The 17,728-nt window shown below is 41.9% G+C and overlaps 1 protein-coding gene across 2 annotated transcripts in view; it reads right to left on the reverse strand.

The window, feature by feature from the left end:
- Nucleotides 1-1,637: 1,637 nt before the first annotated feature.
- CHCHD3 (coiled-coil-helix-coiled-coil-helix domain containing 3) overlaps nucleotides 1,638-17,728 on the reverse strand; it is a 165,526-nt gene continuing 149,435 nt past the window's right edge. The window contains exons 7-8 of one of the 2 annotated variants that reach the window (XM_075081691.1): nucleotides 7,812-7,947; nucleotides 1,638-2,370 (exon numbers count right to left, since the gene is read on the reverse strand). In XM_075081691.1, the coding sequence (XP_074937792.1) occupies nucleotides 2,347-2,370; nucleotides 7,812-7,947 (160 nt within the window). In that variant the 3' untranslated portion in view covers nucleotides 1,638-2,346. Of the gene's footprint in view, nucleotides 2,374-7,811; nucleotides 7,948-17,728 lie in introns of both variants that reach the window. The other variant, XM_075081690.1, reaches the window with a different exon arrangement.

A 17,728-nucleotide genomic window follows, 5' to 3' on the forward strand; every position in this document is an offset into this window, starting at 1 on the left:
AAGTCTTGGCTGGAAGAACATTGTTCAGAACTGACTACACCCAGCGCTTTTCCTTCTTCCCCCCAGTACTATAAACAGTAAGCTGTAGACACACACTCCTCTTGCTTGTGCTTCTTCAGATCCTATGAACCTTGCCTTTTAAATTATTTTTTTTTTAAATATCCTTAGTCCAGTTCCAAAACAAAGATGGCAACTGTCTCTATTTTAGGCAGACCTACAGCTTCCTTGAGCAGAAATGTCCAACATCACCTCTCAACTCTGTTGTCACAAGAACAGTGTCCTGCTTGACGTCCATACCGGCAAGTGGGAGAAGGAAGAAGTCAAAGACTGACGACGGGACTAGGATAAAGGTAGGCAGAAGGAGGGGTGGTAAAGGCAGAAGGGGTGGCAAACTGAAGCTCACTCCACAAACATCCAGAACTGCCGCTCCACTTCAATGGCAAAAGTTGTCCACAGGGCGGACAATTTAAAGCCTACACCCCGTTTGCCACAATCGGCATCCCCCAAGCTCAAGCAACGCATGATAGAGATGCCGCTACTGATGATACAGAAGATGTTTAAAGAACACAACATCTCAAATGAAGCCTGAAACACAGTTGGAACAGTGCAAGCAAGACTGACTCCCATTGCTCAAGACTGTCAGGATGGGAAACCAATAAACATTTGGCAATAACAGAGACCTTCCTTCCCGACATAGCTCTTCTCCTGATTTTACGGAATCATCTGGCCTTAAAAACGTCTGCTTTTCCTCTATGCCGTATTTTGCTGCCAATTCTAAGTCTGGCAAGGATGGATCTGCCAACTTCTTGGCTCTCTGTTACAAAAGAGAACATTACAAAGGAGAATTTGTGAGTTAGCTGATTTGTAAACACTGCAGCAAGTCACCATGTAAACACGCTGCTTATGTCGCTGTTACTTCTCTCAAGCAGTTTACCTGGCACCTGACGTTGAACTCCAGGATCTTCCTCTCCTACTGATATTACAGTTGCTTCACATGTAAAAAAACCCAGCTCCTTCTTGTAGCATTAAAAAAAACCATCCTTAATTAAACAGTGCTCACAAAGCATCCTGATAATTAGAATAGGAGAGTCACTGGCAATATTTTGAATATAAATGAGATCCGCAGGTGCACTCGCAGTTGTACAGTAGGATGCAGTTCAAATGTAGCCAATTAGAGAAACAGAACAGGTAAATAAATAGCAGAAGGCTCTCGACACATTGCTCATTTGACACTGTTATCCTATTACACAATGGCAAAAACCTTTCCTAAGACTGCTTGATAAGACAAACGTGGCAGTCGTTATCTGAACAAAAACAATTAAATGAAACTGGGTACTTGCATAAAGCTGGTTTGCAGCTTTGGGCACCGTATGCCCTTTCATTCACCAGTGTTTTCCAAGAAAGGAAACTCTGGTGGTGCATGAATCAGAGCACACTATCACGTGGGATCCTTTTAGGTTGCTCTGATGGAAAACAGTTATATGTAAGTACCGTTCCTGAAATCAAGGTTGGTTATGCATAGAAGTGTATGCTTTAAAGCTTCAGCAATAACATCTGCTGGGAAAACGTGATTGACACAGCAGAGGGAACACCATCCGCCTCGGAGAAGTGGAAAGAGAGACAGACTGAAACATCAATCTTGTGCATAAAATATATTTATTGTTGGTACAGAGCAAAGCATATTCGTCAGTACTTGATAGGAGTGAGGAGCACAACAGAATCATTTCATGTAAATAAAGGCCATGTTACATCTTAAGTGTTGGATCATTAACATCATTCCAGCAGAAGGCCTGGAGAGAGACTTCATTAAGTTACATAATTCGTGAAATAAGTTAAAGCACAATTTACGTCATTACACATTGTAAGGAAAACTTAAAGCAACGAATGAGCAACGAATACAGGCTGTAGAGTGAGGAGCAGGGGCTGGCTGGCTCACAAAGCACTGCCACGTCCTGGCACACCAAGCATCACATACCCGTGCCTTTGACAGTGAGAAGTTTTTCAGGAGATTCTACAATGAAATAGCAGCATTTGAAGGATATTTCCCCTTTCTAAGGTCAGTGAAAGGTTCTTTTCTTTTCCTTCCTTCAATCATCAATAAGTGGATTTTACTAAGACTGAACAGTATCTTCAGATGTATGATTTCTGATGTAATAAGATACAGGTCTTGGCTTTTCAAATGGTCACGCTGATTGAACCGTGATGGCTGCTGCTCTTGAAATGGCTCTTCCAGTTCTTCTCTTTATTGGTCTGCCCTGTAAATGGGCCGTCATATCATTCTTGGGGAAAAATGCTCTTCTGCTGAAATTAGAGTTGATGGTCTTGTGCTTGATTTGGACAATGCCTTTATCCTCCTCTCCCAAGCATGCTCTGCTGAGAAAGTGGTCAGAGGGGAAGGGGAGGGAGAAACACATATTTCAATTATACTCAAAGTTATTCCAGAGAAGTTTGGCTACAGTTCCTTCTAAGGAGTTGCAATTTTAAAAATTAAAATATAGAAAAAGAAACATTGTCAACATACACGTCATCACAGAGACAAGTCACGGAGGCAGAGTGAAGCTGTTTGAGGACTCAACACGCCAGCCATTTGGAGGCCTGAAGAGCTGCAGGAACAATTCCTTTTCATCCATGCTAACGCTATCATGGCTCTAGTCATGCTATGGCTATTAAGGAAATTAAAACATCTGACCTTACAATACGACAAATCCCATTCCCAGCAATTACATACTCGAGGAAATATATCCTGAAGTCATACAACACTAAATATCTCCCCTGCCTACCTCCTTCCTGTGTTCTGAGTCATAATCAAAATCTCAATAGTCTGAACTTGTTGCACTGACCTTGCGCTTCATGAATCACCTCCTGTGCACAGCCAGGCCACCAAGGGCTAAAAGTACAGATCTATCAAGCAGTCCCAGAGTTACTCCCCCTGCCACACCAGAGAGCTTTCCCCTCAAGGTGTTGACTCTCCAGAGAGGTCCTGGCCTCTACCATGAAAATGCAGACTTGCAAGGACAGTAGGTAGGGCTCTACTAAGAACTTCCTGCTGCCGTGATCTGGAAATAAAGGGTCTGCAGAAACGAGCACATGTATGGATACTACTTGTCTAGATCAGTAAGGAGAACAGAAAGTGGGATCTAATTGAACACTGACAGGCTAGGCAGTAAAAGCATGCTGCAGGCCACCTACGTTCACTGGAGGATTACAACACTGACCAAGGCAATCTGCTGCTCTTGCCTACAAAATCCATAAAATGGAGAAGACAGTAATTATGAGTCTCCTTGTAAGAAATGGTAGGAAGGGATTTGATCATTTTCAGGGCTTATGTAAGGAGCAAGCCCCAGTGTAAACCCTGAAATCTTACACGAGACCTACAAACAGCTGATTCAAGCATTTGAGCAGCAGCATCTGGCCGGACAGGGCACATTGTCTTGCGAGTCTGGGCTGCACTGTCACAGTCACAGAAGTTATGGCTCAGGAAAACTAAAAATAAAGGGAATGAAAAACCTGTTGTCATGCATGTCTTTAACCAAATTTTCATGGTATTTCTAAAAATAAGCCAGTGAACCATTCAACTAGATCAAGCGGTGTTTCTGCAAGGATTAAGAGGTGTACCAAGGTGCAGGACAGCGAGCACACAGAAAGATGGTAAAAGTCCTTGTGGTCACAAATATTCTCCAGAATCCATGGCAGAGAAGTACACGTTGACAAAATAAAAGGAGTTGGTTTTATGGTCCCTAGGTGCTATTACAAGCAAAAATAAGGGAAACTTTTATAAGTTAACAAAATCTCCAATCTCAGTTTGACAGCATCCCCATGGACATTTCTGTAAGACTGATGAAGGCTACTTTACCTTGAAGACTCTTTTTGCAGTGGTATTACAGAAACTTGCTTGAAGCCATCACTGGGCTGAATATTAACTTTACATAAATTTAACACTGCATAAGTTAATGCAGAAAATTCCCAAAAGATCTGAGAAAAATCGTGTTACTTTTATTTAGTGTCCTAAGGAAAGAAATTGCAGATATTTGTTCGTCAAATGCGTATTTCTGCCCACAAAATTTCATCTTCAGACAACGGGGAGTGTCTCAGGGCTTGCTTTGGTTTTGCCTTCATTTTGGGCTTTTTTTTAATGTTCTTTACTGACCCTTGCCATTTTAAATCACCTACAAATTTATTCATGTATTTAAAATGTTTTTCTTGTGGTCTTTTCATTGCACCAATGTTGGTGTGAAGGGAACCTGGTCTGACTCTTCCATAATAAACTTCCTTCAGTCAGGGTAGTGTTAAATGGTGGCCATAAAAGACAATGCCTTTTTACTGCATTTCAGTTCAGTGTTTCCAGCTACACTAATTTTACATATTTTTCTATTAGATTGGAAGATGGTATCTAGTAAAAATACTTGAGGGTGAGGCTAAAATAATGGCTTTATTCTGACTAGGATGCATGATTAAGGACCACTCTGTCCTACAAATTAAAATAATGGTTACAACAAGGCTGAAGAGGCTGAAGGATAACATTTTGTAGCCAGGCTGTCAGACAGCAGCAGCTGTTGGTATCATTCTTTGAAGTACTTTCAAATCTCACCTGCCTGCAGAGCCTTGCATCCCTCTGAAATTCAATGGTCTAATAGTAAACTGTTGCACAGACTTCATTAAGCTATAGCCTAGTTGTGTTTCCATATAGGAATTAGGACTCCCTATAGCCCAGGGGAAAGAAAAAGGGAAAAAAACCGGGTATTTTAACAGCCACCTGTCCGTATGAGCAGACAGCAGGCTAGAAAAAGTGATAAAAATGCCACTGGATGGTCCATATTAGTGCAGTGACTGGTCTGGCTGGAGGTACTTCAGCAGTGGGAGCACAAATACGTGCCCCAGACAATCCTAATACCTTCCCCTTAATGGATCCATTAAGTAGGTTTTTCCCTCCATTACTATTATAATAAAATGCAAACATTAATAATAGAGTTTAATTTATCTCACTGGCTTCTCATGACTTTGGGAAAAGATTTAAAGTAAAGATACAACAATGTGTCAAACTCCTCTGAATTAACAGCTCTCTGGGCCTTTCTAACAAGGGGAGAAAAGGACAGATAGAGACATGAGATTACAGACAGGATGAAAAATAAGGAGCATACAGAAGAGAGGGGGAGATAATTATAAGCAAGATAGGAAAGAAAGAGGAGTCAATAAATTCAATTTATGAAAAGCACAGAGTGTGCTCAGCCTGCGCACAAGTGCTCAGACTCACCGCCAGGAAATCGGATTAGTTAACTTATTTGGTTTTCAATATCTTGGTCTATTCCCTCTAGCAAATTTTCTTCTTTGTTTGTTTCTTGTAGCCAGTGTCAGTTAACTTTTTCATTTCTGAATCTGCTATTTAGCCCACTCCTCTGTCTTCCATCCAAGCACACATAGTAGGAAATTTCGCAGTATTTTATAACAGTGTCTAGCAATTATTTCAAAGTAGCTGTTTGTCTGGACTTCTGGGCAATCAGCGAGTAAAAATAATTACAATTACAGCTGCAACACATGGAGGATGAGCTATAGAGGACTGATGTTCATTATGAAAAACAATTGTTCCTGCTTGCAAATATTCCCATCATAAAAGGCTTCCCTTTCTCTGTTATCATAAGAGAGGAACCTCTCTGAATTCTCATCTTGAAGCATGTGTGAAAGGGAATAAGCAGCATTTAGGAAACACTTTTAACTACTTGACAGGCTTGGTTGAAGATCTTCAACAAAGACGCTGTTTAAAAGGGTTCAAAAACCTAATGCTCATATTTATGCAATTTCCTTTTCCTGCACCTTCTGAACATGAATTAATTCATCCTCATCATAGTCTTCTGAAGACACTCCTATCAGATGCAAGCTCTACTTATAGCTTAAACATCTATAACTAATTAATCTAAATTTTCTAGTTACTTTTAAAAATAATATAGAATTATAAACACAGTAAATTAATGTTCCAGAGGATGCAAGCCACGGAAAAGATCTAGGCCACTATATAACAACGTAATATTATTCGCTGGCCTTTTTTCTAAAATATCTCAGAAACACCGATGGTCTGGTAACTTCAGACTGGATTTGGAATGTAAAAATCAAACTAAGAGAAAACTTAGAAAAAAATAAATATACACACCAGTTATTGTTCGTCATAGAAGGCATTAATTTAAAAGAAAAAAAAACACCATTCAATTTAAAGAAAAAAAAAATCCAGTTCAAAAGGTCACGGAGACCACGGAAGAAGGGGAAGCAGCTCCTGTGGCCAGGGAAGGTACCCGGCCAAAGCTGGTTGCACTGCTCACGTTTGGGGGTGTCAGCATGGCTCAACCGTCCTTCCAAAATCAATAAAGTGTCAGTAGCTCCATGAAAGAAAGCCTCAGGCTGGGAGATCGGGAACATTTTTCGGGAGCAGGGAGATCTGGGAGGCTGTAGAGTTTTTAAGGAAATGAAGGAGCTCAGGAGCTTGGTGCATGAACAGGAGAAACACCAAAGGATATACTGAAGGAGGTGATTTGGAAAGGGACAGGGTGATCTCACCAACTTTTATATTTCATCACATGGATCCTCTTTAAAGCTGTCACTGATAATAACAGCGTTTAATATCATAAAGTGATTTTAGAACTGCCCAGACAGCCACACAAATTGTCCTCGCCTTGCACTCTTCCGAGAACAACCACACTACAGCTGTTAGCTCCAGCACTGCCAATCCAGCCAGGCTGCCCATGCAAAAAGGAGCATACAAACTATATAAACAGAGAATTAACAACCGCACCGCACAAAGGTATTAAGGGCCACGGGTTGAGGAACAGCTTTTGCCTTGCCATGCAACTGTTGGCTCCTGCCACGTTTTACACAGCACTAGGGCACAAGCAGTGTTAATTCCAGCAAGATCTTCAGTAATACCAGAGCAAGACTGCACCGGCGTTACAGCAAAAAGGTCACAGTGGATGATTATAGTCAAAGTCTTACTATTTTTCTGTACAGGCAAAATTAACTCGGCTGAAAATGATCATTATCAATTACTAGACGTGCTTGCTGGGTCTCTGCTAACACGTTAGAGCACACGTTTTCACATGTTCAAATATTAAGTCATAGATTTTTAGCAGAAGTAAAGATTAACAAACTTATTTAAGCACTTTTAACATATACTATATATATACGGCCTTACGGGCGTATCTGCGACTAGCTTCCTAAGAGCACAATTGAGGTCAACATATATATCTCTATACTTGAAAGATGGAAGCTGCTGAAGAAGAATTGCCTTTAGAAATTTTAGCTTCTTTTAACTGAAAAATATATATATTACTATCATTTTCCCTTATGCTGAACTAATAAAGCATGAAAGTTTATAGTCCGCAGTAATTACCCCTACCCTAGCAAACTGGATGAGAGGGGGGCAAGAGCAGGTAAACGACAGTATTAGACTCTCAGAGTACATAACATAGAAGAAGTCAAGACTTCCAACTGGCAAGGAATCGGGTTTGAGACATCCATTCATTTCTTACTGAAAGTGGTCGTATTTATCACAAATAGTACCACATAGTTTCACCCCCTTGTTTTACTGCTAAAACTGCAGGTACCAGGAAACATCTGCCAACAGTGACACTAAACAAGAGCTTCCCAAGGGAAGAGGTGGAAACCTTAGCATTTAAATAAATTGAAGGTGGACCCCACAGAGCTTGTGAGAACGTACATACTGGTGAGCTGCACCGCTTTAGCATGTAAGAAGGACTCACAGGATAATCCGACATTTTCCTCTCTTCTTCATTCCATCATTAGTTCAGTGGCAATATTTCTACACCCACCTGTTTGGCATGATTGACACAACGCAGGTACTGGCTAGCCAGGGCAGAGCAGCTGAGGGTCTCCTGAGCGTGTTGCTGATAACACTGTAGAATTTTATCCTGCAGATCAGCGCAGATTGGATGAGACTCATATCGTCTGGAGAAAGAAAAAAAACCATTTTGGTTTCCTTCTCAAGAAGATTTCAGGAAAGATGCGACTCCTTTTTCTTGTTTTTTTTTTTTTTGAAGTAGTAGTAAGCTAAATAACAGAAGTGAAGCAAAACACTTTAAAGCTATAAACAAAGGCTGTTTCTAGAGCTATTTGGGCTATAAAGTGGGTAACATCAGACACAGACATCAAGATGAGTTGCAGAAGTTTGGCTGTTGGGACTACAAGTGTCCTCCTGATCCAGTACTCAGGTTCCAGCTAGCAGAGAAAGCTAACACCCAACTTCATACGAGCGCACATCTTTAACTGAAGATCCCGGCAATGCCAAAGCACATCTGATCTCACCTACATTAGAAAAACAGCCACACAACCACAGGAAAGCTTCATTGCTGCGTACCCCTACGACCATATCATCTCGCTACTTATTAGATGTTGCTTGCTATTGAAATCACCCATTGGGCTGACCTCGAGAATATAAAAACCCTGCTACCATCAGCAAATTCCACATCCCACTTTTGCTGATCTGATGATAGCCTCTATTTTTGGCGCATCCTCCTTCCCATCACCTCAATTCTAATCCTGACGCCAGATGTGCAAGTTATTTAGGAATTTTGTCTATTTTCTTTACAGTATAGATTCATTACTCTTGCCCTCTTTTTGGCTGACGCAATACACTTTTTGCCTTCATCTGAAGCCAAAGGAATGGAAGCTTCTCTAGGCCGTCCTGTAAAATCCAAACCTATTTTTTGTTAGCTCATGGTCTGTTTTATTGGTTTATCAATCCAGACCAGCGTTTCACTTGCAGACAAAAATCTTACCATTTGCATTGATCTATAAAAGCTTATCCACACTGATAATCCCACAGAATTAAAATGGGAATACGATATTTTCCTATTTTAAAAGTAAGAAAGTTGGTGAAGCATTTCAGAGACGAAATGTCCATTGAAATTTTAAGTCTACTAGACATTTACTTTATAAATCAAATATAAACTTCCTAAGGTACTCATTTCTATAAGAGACAATCAAATCACAATTAAACCCCTTTCACACCAAAGATAAAATATTTTGACGGTAGAAAATAGAAATTGAAACCACATGAAAATTTAGAAAACCATTTACAGTTCATATGCCCTGACAACAACCATTTGCTTCACGTGTGCGAACTGCAGATTTAACGCATCTTCCCATTTACCCTACCAGAAAAGCCTGATGGTGGCTGCTCTAATATCCATTCCAGCCCACATTATTTTTAGTTCAATTAAGGTTGTAAAAAAATAATGAGACTCATCAGCCACAGTATCATGAGATGAATATTCTGCTCCTTCTTATTTTGCTCATCGGCCAAGGGAGATCTCCATTTTACTACGGTAAGAAAGTGAAACGTGAAGCACAATGATGTTCCTTAGGGGAATTGACTTCTTGGCAATCACTCAAGATGTAATACCAAAAAAAAAAGAATGTTAAGTCGCCTTGATTTTACAGTATATACCTATATAAAACGTCCCTCTCACTCTTTTCGTTCATTACCATACATCTGTGAAACGCCTAAACCAGAATTTAAATGCAGTCCCCGGGGCTTACACACTTTATGATCTGAAAGTTCAAACTTCTGTAGACTCTTGCGGATGAGGATTTTCCCTTAATCCCCCCTCTGCTGATATCAGCAAGCACTTCAAAAGCGTGTTAGGCATCAAAATGTATGACCATAAACTGCTGCACACCGACTGATTATGGCAAGGTCTGTATCGGGATGGAGTACGAGAGGAAGCACTGCATACGCTCTTCGTAGACGTAACACTCACAGCGGCGATGATTTGGGTCCAACTAAACCAGAGCTCGTTTTAAATGCCTGAAACCCTGGTCTGGATTGATAAACCAATACAATAGACGGTGAGTTAACAAAAAATACGCACAGTAAACCTCGCTGCGCCTTTATTCACAAGTGATTTTAAAGTGACCTCCTACATAAAGGTGAAGAGTGAAGGAAATGGGCTGCTGTACACTTGCTACATAAATTCTGTAAATGTATTTAAAACCATTTCAGCGGGGGCACTCTAACCCACATTAAGGAGCTTTTTTGATTGCTTTTTTCCCTCAGCCATGCCATTAGTGACCATTCGAAGCCCACGTATTATCCCGTACTTGAAAGCTTCAATGGACTCTGTAGGTTGCCAACCACACCCCAGTCCTGTAAGACACGCCGTCTCCTGCCCCAGTTATTTGTTTTCATACTATGACTTTTCACTGGTGATTTTTCAAAATGCTGCCTGTCCTTCCACGCACTGCAGACCCAAGGCAGGTCAACGTGAAGAGGGCCACTTCCTTCAAGTCACAAAAATCCATTTTCTTGGATTAATCTGTTGAAGGAGAGCACCATCTCCGTATTGATCTGCTGTGCTTGTTACGCTACCCTAATGCACTATTTGCACTTTTGGGAAAACGCTAAATGAGATTACAGTCTAACATTAGATGGCCATAAACCACGTGCTGCAGGATCTCCCGTTCAGGAAAGAAGGTTTCAGTGTCTATTATGGTAACCCCACCGAAGGGTTTGCGATTGATTTCTGTTTGGTGACGGATGACAGGACTCTCAGATGGACGGGCAGAAACAGCCAACTGCAAGGAAACTCCTCAAAAGGGAAATGAAATATCTCCCTGAAAGAGAACTTCTCTGATGCTCCTATAAATATGGGTAATTTTACAGAAGCATTTAAGGATCTGTGGGGCTTGTAAGAAAAGGTAGAGAGTGCAAAATCAGTAATTATGTGAAATCTGCACTATAAATGTGGAGGTTTTAAATACCTGAATGGCTAAAGCGACCTGGTCTGGTCCCAGAGCTGACCCTGCTTAGTGCAGGAGGTCCCTTCCCTGAACCAACCTGCCCTGAGAGATCGATCTGTATTTTGGGATTACGGCAGGGAAAGTATCCCATTATTTTATTTTATTTTTCTTAATCACTTGGGAATTTCACAACTAAACTGAAGGAAAAATGCACAATGGAGCCATGAACCAGGACTGCCAGGGAACCCTGAGAGATCTCCATCTCCATTCAGTGCAACTCAATAACTAGAGAATCAACACACACGAAATCTAAAATGCCTTTCTTAGCAAAAGTCAATATGAACAGCAGTCTGATCTGCACCGTGCACCACATGGCACGCCAGTAACGATGCTGTTTTTATTAAGTTTACAATTACTTGATCTGCTTTCGCTTTTCCAGCTGCTCCTCAAGCACCTCACGTGCTAGCAGAATATTTCTGCGCACTGGAATAAACCTCTGAGGGAGCCGCGCACCCACCTTTTCCATAAAGCTGATGCACTGCAATCTCATAAAGGTAATAGGACGACAACACAAAAGAAAATGAGAGAGAGTTTTAAAAAGAAATATTCTATGCTAAAGCACGAAGAGAAAATTTAATGAAGGTAACTTTGTACTCATCTAGCCTCTCTCAAAGAGCATAGCTTATTGTACTCCTGGGGGCGCCGAGAAAGGAGCCCCTTCATGGCATTCAAACAAAATGTCTACTAAAGAGGAAAATTGAAATCACCACGGTAAGCTTTACAAGTTTTGTGATAAAACTGACATTCTGACGAAGGAATCTGAATCGCTGATGAGTTTCCAGCTGTGTAGGTATCTGGCATAATCCCACCAGATCAGGACTTCAGGCAATTGTCATAAAATATGGGGCAAAAAAAATAGTAACAAAAAACTAGCACGAAATACAAAAAACAGTGCCATTAGATGGCCAGAAGTATCCAGGGCTTAATTTTATTCCTCATTAAAATGCTGACACCTATCAAAAGCATCTGTTTTTATTTGTGTAACGCTTGGCATCTAAAGCTACCTCTGTAACACTAAATAAAACAGTCCAGAGATGACCCTCTGGCTCCAAGGCCAAGCAGCACGATACAGCACCACCTGCATCTCTTAAGTGTAAAATCTTGCCTTCCCCTCCAAATAAGCAGCTCGGCCCATCCACAACCAAACCACAAACTGGGGACACTCCCCAGCATGTGCTGTTCCCCCAGTCACGCCTGGTGTTGCCCAAGGAAGCGTTAGCTCCGAAACGAAACCCTATAAAGGAATGTGCTACCAATTAGACCCAATGCACCGGCACAGGAGAGCGCGGGGGACAATGTCCTGACCTGTTTTATTTACTCCTACTGACGCAGCAGAGCAGCCACGCTGTGACCAGACCCCCGCTGCGCCGGGTGACATACAAAGAACAACACAGGAGGAGGATGTTTATTTTCTCAACGTGCTTATAAAGCACACAAAGATAAGAAACAACAACTTGATGGTGAAACAAGGAAACCCTCAGAAGACCCTCAGCCAGTTTGCTGACGATACCAAGCTGGGAGGAGCGGCTGATACACTAGAAGGCTGAGCTGGCATCCAGCGAGCCCTGGACAGGCCGGAGAGCTGGGCCCAGGGGAACCTCATGGGATTCAACAAGAGCAAGTGCAGGGTCCTTCCCCTGGGGAGGAACAACCCCCCACACCAGCACACGCTGGGGGTGACCTGCTGGAGAGCGGCTCTGCTGAGAGGGTCCTGGCGGTGCTGGGGGGCAGCGAGGTGACCCTAAGCCAGCACCGGGCCCTTGGGGCCAAGGGGGCCAGCGGTGTCCTGGGGTGCATGGAAAGGAGTGTGGCCAGCAGGGCGAGGGAGGTTCTCCTCCCCCTCTGCTCTGCCCCAGTGAGGCCCCATCTGCAGGGCTGCGGCCAGTTCTGGGCCCCCCACTTCAAGAAGGGCAGGGAACTGCTGGAGCAAGGCCAGCGCAGAGCTGCCAAGGGGATCAGGGGCTGGAGCATCTCCCTTGTGAGGAAAGGCTGAGAGACCTGGGCTTGTTCAGCCTGGAGAAGAGAAGGCTGAGGAGGGATCTCATCAATGCTTATAAATACCTGAAGGGCGGGTGTCAGGAGGATGGGGCCGGGCTCTTTTCAGTGGTGCCCAACGCCAGGCCAAGGGGCCACGGGCACAAGCTGGAACACGGGAAGTTCCCCCTGAACATGAGGCCAAACCCCTTTGCTGTGCGGGTGCCAGAGCAGGGGCACAGGCTGCCCAGAGAGGCTGTGGGGTCCCTTCCCTGGAGACATTCACCCCCCGCCTGGACGCGGCCCTGTGCCCCTGCTCTGGGGGTGCCTGCTCCAGCAGGGGGTGGGACGGGGTGAGCTCCAGAGGTCCCTGCCAGCCCCCACCAGTCTGGGACTCTGTGAAACTGAGGCAATCTGTACTCTTGTGATAGGCAGCCAAGTATAGCAACAGCCTAATTGTTTTCCAGTGCTTTATGAGCAACTGAGAGGATTTTTAGAGGGATCTGTGGGAAGTTGCTCAATTAACATGGTCTACGTCTAGCAGAAATTCCTTCTGAGAAACAGTGAAACTTGGTGTTTGTTTGAAAAGTGGTTGAGTGAATGATGGAAGGTGGTGTCACGAGTGGTTCAGAGATAAAATCAATAGGAATTGGAGACAGCAGGGAAGTGGAAGTGGGGCATGCAGGTCTTCAAAAGCAAAGATGTGTGACTTCCACGGGATAAAACTGATGGGGAAGCCAGTGACAGGATGAAAGGAGATTATGTGAATACGGGGTAGGAAATTATCTGCAGCACTGCTTTCAACAGGGCAAGATTTCACTTCTCATGGCCAGGGGGCAAACAAACATAATAAAAAAGAAAACGCAGCGGTAACTGGTAGCCTGAGTTGTGATGGATTTAGCTGAGCAGATGAACAAGAAAGGCCTTGTTCGAGATATTTTGCATAAAGAGTCAGCAAGAGCGAAACATAAGCCTAGCTGAGAAGACCTAGAGAGAAGGTCAGCTCAGAGATGAATTGTAAACGACAAGCCTGAAACAGCAGCGAGACACTGGTGTTTTCCATCATGACACCAAAAGGTGGTGGTGAGGAGGGCTATTCTTTTTTTAAGATTACCTCATGCAAAAAGAGCCACTTCCAACAGCATCTCTGCCGAGTGAATTTGCAGGACTTGTTTACAGTATAGAAAATAGTTGCAAAACAGATTACGGGAAAAAAGACAAAAGGGCATATGGTAATGAAGGTCCTTACTGCCGTACAATTATTTTTAGTTTCTAAATTAATTTACTCTTTATATTAAATTATTTTTAAAAATTGTGTTCGCACATTAAGTAGGTGATGACTTGAAAGTGCATTATGAAACATGTGAAGCACAAACCAAATGGTTATGTTCTTCTAAAAATCATTTGGAAGTAATACCACAGATCTGATTTCTGAATATCTACGACTGATGTTATCAAGCAGTCCATAATCAAGCTGTGCCCACACAGAGCCCTCAAAATTACCGTGTGGGAAGTGCTGCCAGCAAAAGATCAAGTACTGTAAGTTGATTCTTGCTTTTATTTACACTTGACTACACAGTGTGACTTTTCCAAAAGGTGTTCAAGAAAGAATTTGCCTAACGAATCTGTGATAAAATGGTGGAAGAGAACCACAGTCGTTTCCTCTCGACAATCGAGAATGCTGAACGTGTGTAGTAATAATAAACGACTTATGCAGAAACTGGAATACAACTTACTCTGCCTGCTGATATATGTACCTTTTGTGCCACTAGTCTCCAGCTCTAGTCTTAATATTGCCCATGTTATTTTTAGACTCTTTTGCCTAACATCCCGGCACTGACAAAACCACAGGCAAATGTTTGTCGTCCTCTCATTTATTTCATCTCTCACCCAGCCTTCTTAAAAGCAAATAAAAATCTATTTCAAATATTCTGACCTTTGAAATTTAGGGACGGAGATGAGAAGAGGAGGAAAGACACGTTCCAGCATATTCACACACACACAGCTTGAAGACAGACATTTAGTTATGTCTAGAGACTACTAAGTCAAGTCCAATATGTTTACAAAAACCTGGTTTAACAACGAAGGCTGGCAGATAGTACTATTGACCTTTTAAATGCCTCTTTTTTTTTTTTTTTTTTAACGTAGTAAATGTTTCCCACCTGGTAAAAGCACCTGGTATGTTGGTAGGATATCGGTTCAGCTTTTAGCATAAGCAAAGTGGAAACCATTCCTTGTATTGCAACAACTTATTTATTGCATACAGGGAAGAAAAAGCATCACTAAGATTAACAGAGAGAATTTACGATCTCAAATCTGGCAAAGCACATAAATACGAGCAGAACTTCAAGAAGTGAGTAATTCCACATTTGCATGTGCAAAGTTATGCACATTCTTAAACCCCTTCTTGGGCTGGGACTTAAAACAGGAAGATATTAGGATGAGGATCAAACAAGATTTGCTGGTTGTGAATCCTAATTAGACTGATGAACTAGTTGCCAAGGTAAGTCTTCAGACTCTTAGGACATTACATTAAGACTAGATCGCTTCAGTCTAGAGAAAGACAACTGCAAGTGAACGTGAGATGGATCTGTGAAATCATCAATGGCATATGGAAGCGAGGCAGCCACTGAGGTCTTCTAGCAGTAGATTTACAATGAAAAAATAATTGAAGCCTTTCCCAAACAACACATAATGAAAAGCTGGGACTCACTGCTACAGGATACTGGAGTTCTCATAAGCACATTTGGGTTCAAAAGACAATTATATGTAAGTATAAGTAATGTAACAGATGTCCATCAAGAGATTATGAGCAAAAATACAATGTTTGGCTCAGGAAAGCCCCACTCCACTACTTGTTTGAAGGTAAAATGGTATCACTGCATACTTCTCTTTTTACAGCATTCCCTAAATACTCACTCCTACCTGTTGTCCAGCAAGCTCGGGGGACCTCTGATCTGACCTGCTGTGACTGCTTCTGCTCCAAATAGCTTGATAAGCAAGTCATCAAATGCATATAAGACTCCCATCAACCCCAACAGACAAAATTAGCTGGAATACTTTTATTTTAATTGATATCAATTGACTTTTATGATCCCAAACAACTACTCGTTTATAAAATTCTCCTCCCTGAAAAAAAGAACAAAACCCCTCTTAAAATACAAAGCACACCAACAGATTATTATACAAAGGTACCTTACACACAGCTGGGCCTTGCAGCTGCAAAGGGAACCACACGTTGGAATTACACAAATTTAGGACGCACATTTTCTTTTTTTAGCTTAAGGAACAGTTTTTATTGAAAACCAGGATACTAGAATAAACCATCAACATGGATGATAACGATAAAAATTTTAGACTTCTAACAGGGGCACTCATGCCTTTACAGCGTAGAAAGATAGCATGGTAATTACAGTCTTTAATGAGAAGAAACTCGGGAAGGGGAGGTTTTATCTACATGGAATATATTATATCCATGTAATGTACCTATAAGCTATAGATAAAGATATAGATATATATTTAAAGAACTTCTTGGTGTTGCACTGATCAAAACCAGTTCCTAAGTTTGGCAAGTTAAGAGACAAAGAACAATCATCTCAGATAAACATAAGTTAGTCCAACCACTCAGCAGAACAAAACCCAAACTAATCCCACCACAAGAGTCAAATCTGCTCGGTCTGAATTGAGCCAAAACTCCCACTTTCATGCATACGTGAGCAGCACAGCAACGGTTGTGTTTCAAGCGTTGTAAATGTAAATTCATATCACAAATGCTTTTTAAGAGTTTGCATGTGGCATCACTTGAGCTCTGTCTCATTACTCCGCCCAAAAAATTATTTAATGGAGACTGGCAAGGTTCCACTCGCTCAGCTGTTCACGAGCAGAAAAGTCAAAGATCACCACGGCCAACACACCAGGTGGTGCCATTTCTTAGTATTACGACTTTTTGGGGGGCTTTTTGGCACTATGGAGGTTTAGGCTGCAGGAAGCAGCAAGGGAATTACTGCCCTGTTCAGAGCTAGCTAGAGTTCATGATAAGGTAGATCTAGTCTTCGGGAACTTTAATTGATGCTTTGGCTGACATTTCTCAAAGAAGTGGCTGATGCCAGCGGTTTGCCATGTTGCTGTTGCAGGACTGCTTGGGTATATTAACTAGCATTACATACTATGTAAAAATATTTCTGATTTTTAAAGCAAAAACTAATTTTGCAATAGTTTTAAACCCGCTTCTATTCAAAGGTTGACAAATAAAGATATGATTTTATCCCCTTCAATGGATATTTTATCCATTTTCATTTTATTCCTGTCCCTACCGTAAATTTTCCACAGTAATGTTACATCACTGTGTGTGTAAAGCACACACACACACACAAAAGAATACAGACAGACCTAAACAAAGACCAAAAACCCAAATGAGCAGCATAAACCAAACACACGCCAGCACACCACGTTGTAGATTTATTACTGCCACTTATTTCCCCAGAGCTACACAAGTCACTTCAGGCTTTGTAAACTCACGAGTAACATGATCATCCCAAAATTGTGGTAATAAAATCTTCACAGCACCTTACACTACTCCACTAAAAAGACCAGCTTTCCCTTTATATAGGTGCTATATAATGTGTCCTAACCAGGAGGCACGTTTCTCATCTATAGCAAAGGTCTACTACTGCACTCAATGCAAAGCACCACAAGACACTAACTCGTGGCACATTATTAATCCAAATATTACTCTCTAGAGCAACATAGGTTTAACTATCTTCTTCAGCTGTAAGAGGCCCAAAAGCCTGCTTCTGAGCACAAAAATAAGAGATATTACGAGTAAAAGTAGTGTGCAGAAGAAGCAACCAACAGTTAAACACTTCAAGCATCGCTACTCCCGTGGGCGATGATTACTTGAGGGAACCCAAGGTTGCAATCTTAACAGATAGTAGAATAAATGCCAAGTTTTCAT

This window comes from Phalacrocorax aristotelis, chromosome 1 (assembly GCF_949628215.1).
Source record: "Phalacrocorax aristotelis chromosome 1, bGulAri2.1, whole genome shotgun sequence".
NCBI classification, from domain to species: domain Eukaryota; kingdom Metazoa; phylum Chordata; class Aves; order Suliformes; family Phalacrocoracidae; genus Phalacrocorax; species Phalacrocorax aristotelis.